Here is a 6002-nt window from a genome sequence, read left to right as displayed (position 1 = left end):
GACGAGGAAGATAAAAGAAAAGGATCATTCGACCAAAAAAAAGGTTCAATGATAGTAAACAAGATGGGTCGAGTTCCAAAGAGTCGGGCTCAGATGAAGATTGAGAAACAAAAAGGCCTTAAACTTGCATTGTGTAGATTTTGTCTCCCAAATTTGCCAACAATACTCAAAAGAGTTTAGCATGTTAGTTTTTCTTTTGCTGATTTCGTAACTGTCTTTGGATTTTGATGGTTTTGACATTCGTTGAGTCTTCAGTTTACGTTTAAATTTGACTCTTCTAAGCTTTACTGTAAAATAAGTTAAAGCTTCCTATTTCAGTTAATTCCATGGCTTTGGACATGATTAGAGGTTTAACGGTGAACAGAGGCTGTTATGGCCTTATGGGAACTTGGTGGTTATTTCGCTGTTTATCAAATATACCAGAGTAAATAATAAAATTTGAGGAGGTGGACATAACCTTTTTTCCCCCAAACTGGATCATTTCATATATTTGAACAGAACCACGTACAATAAAACAGAGTGTGCAGCAGGATAAGTTGTTCAGAGGCATAGATAGAGACCCATTGGAACTAGTCAGGTATGCAGAGAGTGAGTGTCAAGCTTGGCATAATGCGAAGGAAACTATATATGTTCCTCCACAGGGACAACCTGATGAAGAAACACAGGCCTTAAGCTTGGATAATATTTGCATGGTGGATGGTTCGTGGACCTCCACAGCTCAGTCTAGTGGAATGAGATGGGTCTGGAAGGATAGCATGAGGAAGATTCAACTTATGGGGACCAGGAACTTAATGCGGCAAGAAACATCGTTACACTCTGAGCTAGAAGCGCTAAGATGGGCAATGGAGAGCATGATACAACACTCGACCTGTCAGAGATTTGTGACTGATTGCAAGGACCTGATTGCAATGATACAAGAGCCACAAGCTTGGCCCAACTTCTCAACTGAGCTGGAAATCATTCAAACTCTTCGGTTGTGTTTTTCGGACTTCAAGATCAGCTATTTACCAAGGACGCAAAATGAGATTGCAGATTCGTTAGCTAGGAATGCACGTTCTTTTCATAGATCTCTATATTTTATTGGTTGTTCTATTCCGGTCTGGCTACCCAGACCACCTCTAGTTTGAGTAATAGAATAACCATTTGCTTCCAAAAAAAAAAAAAAACAAAAACAGAGTGTGCAGCAGAGCCAAAAAGAACTCAGCACCTTCACCCGCAGCATTAACCTGCACAAAAACTTCCACTATACTTCCTACGCTACCAAAGTCTTCACAGTTGAACATAGATGTTCCTTTCATCGACAAAAAAAATGAGGTGGACATAACCTTACACTTAAAAAAGTTTAAAATAGGAAAAAATATATAACAAAAATGAAGCAGATCCACATTTGTGCGGTTGAAATTACGGGATGGAAAAACAGCTACTCTAAAATTATTGAATATCAAAAAACTATACAAATAAAGGGGAAAAAAACATGTTGATTATAACTTATAAGCATTAAAACCAAAAACATTTTATCAAAAAAATTATAAACAAAATTTTTAAAGATATCACATTAGTTAACCATCTAATCTTTTAAGCTATATTAATAAAAGATTTAACAGACCAATAAAATAAATATCATCGCGCGCGGACAAACCACTGGTATATATATATATAAAAATTATATATCTTTTCCAGAGGCGACGGCAAGGCAATTTACTTCTAGGGTTTTGATGTTCGAGATTGGGATCCGGGCTCTGAAAGGAAGATTCGGGATCGGGGAGATCTATGGATTGGGGGAAGGGTGAGAAAATCGGATTCATTTAATGGAGATTCGTGTTTCGAATGGTCGGAGACGAAATTAATGGGCAATCTGCGGGATTTCCATATGCTGGGAAGGAGGATTGGGATTAATAGGCAATGGTTTTTATTAAGATCTTCCATATGGATGCGGTATCCAGAAGATCAATCACAGGGATTACGAGGTATGCGATTTGGTATCATAAAAAGAAGATCTTTCACTTCTGTTTTAGAAAGTCGTAATCTGGCTCCCCGATTCCATTATCATGTAGTGGGGGGAAATATGGACATTAATATGGATTTCTTTGGGCTTTTTGGAAGTTTTCCTTGCGCTTTGAGAGATTTCACAATCAATCACAGAGGATTCAGTTTTAATGATATTAGGTTTTCGCAGGGGGTTCTCATTGAGGGGTGGATCTATATAAGGATTAGGAGCTTCGCTCTAGTTACTATCTCAGACTTTCATACGAGTTTCTTACATCGTTTTTCTTGTCTTTGTTTTTGGTGCTGGTGATCATGACTCAGGGTCATTTGATTGGAAATGTTGGTAATGGGAAATCTGGTGAAGGGAATCGCAAACGTTTGAAGATCTATGTTCCTCATTTTGACAACTCCGGCTTGATCAAGGGTTATTCCAAGAATCTTATCGGAAGATGTATGTATCCGGAGGAACAAAACGTTAAGGCTCTGCTTGTGATGTTACCAAAGATTTGGAAGGTGGAGGATCGGGTGGTGGGCGCAGATTTGGGGCTGGGAAAGTTCCAGTTTCATTTTGAGAAAGAAGAGGATTTGGTGGCGATCCTGGAGATGCAACCCTATCACTTCGATTACTGGAGGATGGCCAAAGACTTTCCCTCAGAAATCCCGTTTTGGATCAAGCTTGAGGGGATACCAACAGAGTTCTGGTCAACTCCTATCTTCCAGAGCATTGGGGATGCAATAGGGGAGACAACGGATGTAGATCTGGATTATGGTAAAATGCGGGTGATTTTGGATGGTCGAAAGGAGCTGTGTTTCGATACTACTGTGGATTTCAAAGGGGGAGAGTTCTACGAGGGAGAGGAGGCTCTGGTTACTCTAAAGTATGAGAAGCTTTTCGTTTTTTGTTCTATTTGCTCGAGTCTTTGTCATGATCATGATATTTGCCCCTTGAACCCTAACCCGGTGAAGAAGAAGGAAGTAAGAGAGGGATCTGCTGTTAGAAAGGATGATCGTGCACGGAGCTACAAAGGAGTGGTGATTAATGGAGATGGGGGACGCCAAGGATCAAAAAGGTTACTCTGGAAAGGGCAAAGGCAAAATGTATGAGGAACAAGAGATCTTATTCGAACCGTAACCATGGTAGATTCGAGGAAGGAGGTTCCCGGAATCGCAACTCTCGATGGGAGCAGCCTAGAGGCAAGTTTGAGGAGAGAGAGGTCGCTCTTCCAGAGATCAACGAAGAGAGAGAAGTCCCCTGGGCAAGCCTCGAGTGGAAGCACATGAAGAAGGAGAGATCTGTCTAGAAGGAAGTGGGAGCAATAGTCTGCAACATGAGGCGATGCCTAAGCCAGCTACTCCATCAAGGACGCAGCCGGGAACATCTCAGCCTCTCGGTGATTCAGGTATGGTAGTGAAACTTGTGGAGCAGGAAAACGGTGTAGAACTTGTTAGGGAGAAGCTCGATGTTGCAAATAATTGCCTAGATAAGGAAGGAATTAATGTGGAACTTGAGCGGTCCAAAGAGGTTGTGGAAGCAGGTGTTATGAATCTTGACGGGGAAAGAATGGAGCTGGGAGAAGTACCTGAAAATTGGGAGGAGGCTGATGCGATATTGGAGCTTGTGGACGAGTTTCAGAATCTTACAGATGGGGAAGATAAGGAGGTGAGCAAGGATGATGCAAGTGGGGATCTTGAGGAAAGTTTGGTTCTTGGTAACACTGAGGGTCTTGAAAGCACAACTACTGCGGGAGAGAAGAAGGCTGGTACTCGCAAACAACTGTTCTCAATAGCCGCAGGTGGAAACAACATGAAGAAGTTTGCGCAAGTGCTTCACTCACCTTGCAAGCGCACGACAGTCAAGCAAGGTGTGCGTAAAGGAGGTGGTGCTAAACAAGCGGAAGAGAAGGGTCCCTCACACCCTAAACAGCCAAAACCTTAAGAATTTTTATGGATTTGAACACAATTTTAGCTAAGGTTTGGGATTGTTTGGGTTTCTCTACTCTGGTTTTTATTATGCTTTTGATAAGCTCTACGAGCTTTGCTAGTTTTCTTTTCGGGTTTGTTTGGGTCAGGGTGGGGTCTTTGTTTGGGTGTTGTGGTCTCGGCTTATTTGCATTATGGAATAAAATTTTCTGTTTTGAGTATGGTTTTTGGTGTCTGAGGCTGCAGAGTGTTCTTTTAATTTATTGGATAATGATGAATTGTGTTGTTAATGTTGGTCATTTTAGTGTTCTACTATCTTATGACTGGATAAATGATTACATATGGCTTATGGGTTTCTGGTTCATGCTCAAGATGTGTAGAACTGTATCACAATTATCATCACTACAACTGGTCTCTTTAAACCAGTTGCAGACAAGAGATTTGGAGCTGAGGAAGGCTTGCTGGAAAGCACAGGTTTCGTTATGGGATGGCAGGCTACGCGATATCGTAACAATATTACGTACTTTACGTATGTTATTGGTCGTGATTAGCGATTGGATGTGGCGTGTTGGGAAAGTCCACAAGAGGCTCTCTCAAGGTGTTTGTTTAGTTCAGGGAACAATTTGTATTTGAGTTTATTTTGGTTTGACTATGGTATGGGAAAAAAGTTGCACAATACTAACATTTCATTTGCAAAATACTTCTACTTATTTTACTTATGTCGGGAAAAGAGTGTTGCTCTTATTTTGTTGGTGTTGTTATGGCACAAAGGTCTGAGAGTTTTTGTAAGGAGAGTACGACCACTAAAGACTTACTATTGAATGGTGGAAATCAAGGGATTCTCATGATTTTGCAAATTTTATTAGTATGGACAAGTTGGTTTTTTTATGGTGTTTTGGTGGATGGGTCTTCAGGGTATCTTTAATCCCAAATTAGCCAGCTCTTGGGAGTTTTTTATATATATTTTTTAATATGAGAGCTCTTAGTTGGAATTATCGTGGTATGGGAAGCGATTGGACTATAAGTTATCTAAGGGAGATTTGACATAAACATAAACCAGATTTTTTTATTTTTATCTGAAACAAAGAAAGATTCAGAGTTCGTTCAGGGATTTCAAAAACATTTTGGATTCGATAATTTGGTTACAGTAGACCCAGTGGGAAGGAGTGGTGGTTTAGCGCTTTTTTACAATAATGAGTAAGGTTCAGGTTTTATACTCTAGTAATAGAATGATTGATGTGGAAGCGGTGGCTCTTGGAAAAATGGTTTATCTTACGTTTGTGTATGGCGATCCAGTTCCAAAGTTAAGGGAACAAGTATGGGAACGTTTGACTAGATATGGGCTTTCTCGATCCGACTCCTGGTTCATCATTGGTGATTTAAATGAGATCACTGGAAATCATGAGAAGGATGAGGGATCTCTGCGAAGCGCGGATTCATTTATCTCTTTCAACAATATGATCAGGAATAGTGATTTATTGGAATTCCCAGCTAGGGGAAATAAAATGTCATGACAAGGGAGGAGACGAGGAAAAGGAAAAGGGGCAGTGACGATAAGGTTTCGTCTTGATCAAGCTTTAGCAAATGAGGAATGGCATACTTTGTTTCCATGTTATTATACAGAATATTTAGGGATGGTGGCATCTGATCATCGCCCAGTGATGGCTTATCTAGAAGATAAAGTTCCCAGGAGGAAAGGACAATTTCGTTTCGATAAAAGATGGATTGGCCAAGAAGGTCTTCTGGAATCAATTACAATGGGCTGGTCAGATAATAGTAACGGAAGAGAAAATGGGATAGTGGATAAAATAAGTAACTGTAGACACGAAATTGCTACGTGGCGGAAAAATAATCCACCATATGGAAAGGAAAAAATAAATGAGCTACAGAAAGCCCTTGAGGAGGTACAAATGGATAACACTAGATCTCAGGAGGATATTTTGGAGGTGTCTAGGAAACTACAAGAAGCATATAAAGACGAGACGAGGAGGAGTATTGGCACAAGAAAAGTAGGAATATGTGGTACTCATCAAGGGATCTTAATACAAAGTTCTACCACGCCTTAACCAAACAAAGACGAGTCCGTAATAGGATTG

The 6002-nt window shown here is 40.4% G+C and overlaps 1 protein-coding gene across 2 annotated transcripts; it reads left to right on the top strand.

Moving 5' to 3' along the window:
- The first annotated feature begins 1651 nt into the window (after window positions 1–1651).
- On the top strand, window positions 1652–4127 carry LOC106395547. Of its 2 annotated transcripts, none has more exons than XM_048764454.1 (2): window positions 1652–1967; window positions 2308–4127. In XM_048764454.1, exon 2 carries the CDS (start codon window positions 3323–3325, stop codon window positions 3920–3922), a length of 600 nt encoding a protein of 199 aa, XP_048620411.1. In that variant the 5' UTR covers window positions 1652–1967; window positions 2308–3322; the 3' UTR covers window positions 3923–4127. The 2 variants fall into 2 exon arrangements, with proteins under 2 accessions (XP_048620411.1, XP_013691427.1); XM_013835973.3 differs by having other exon boundaries at window positions 1664–1967.
- Window positions 4128–6002: the final 1875 nt, after the last annotated feature.

The sequence above is a fragment of the Brassica napus genome, chromosome C7 (genome assembly GCF_020379485.1).
Source record: "Brassica napus cultivar Da-Ae chromosome C7, Da-Ae, whole genome shotgun sequence".
Lineage (NCBI taxonomy): Eukaryota > Viridiplantae > Streptophyta > Magnoliopsida > Brassicales > Brassicaceae > Brassica > Brassica napus.
This window is presented reverse-complemented; position numbering and strand designations above follow the sequence as displayed.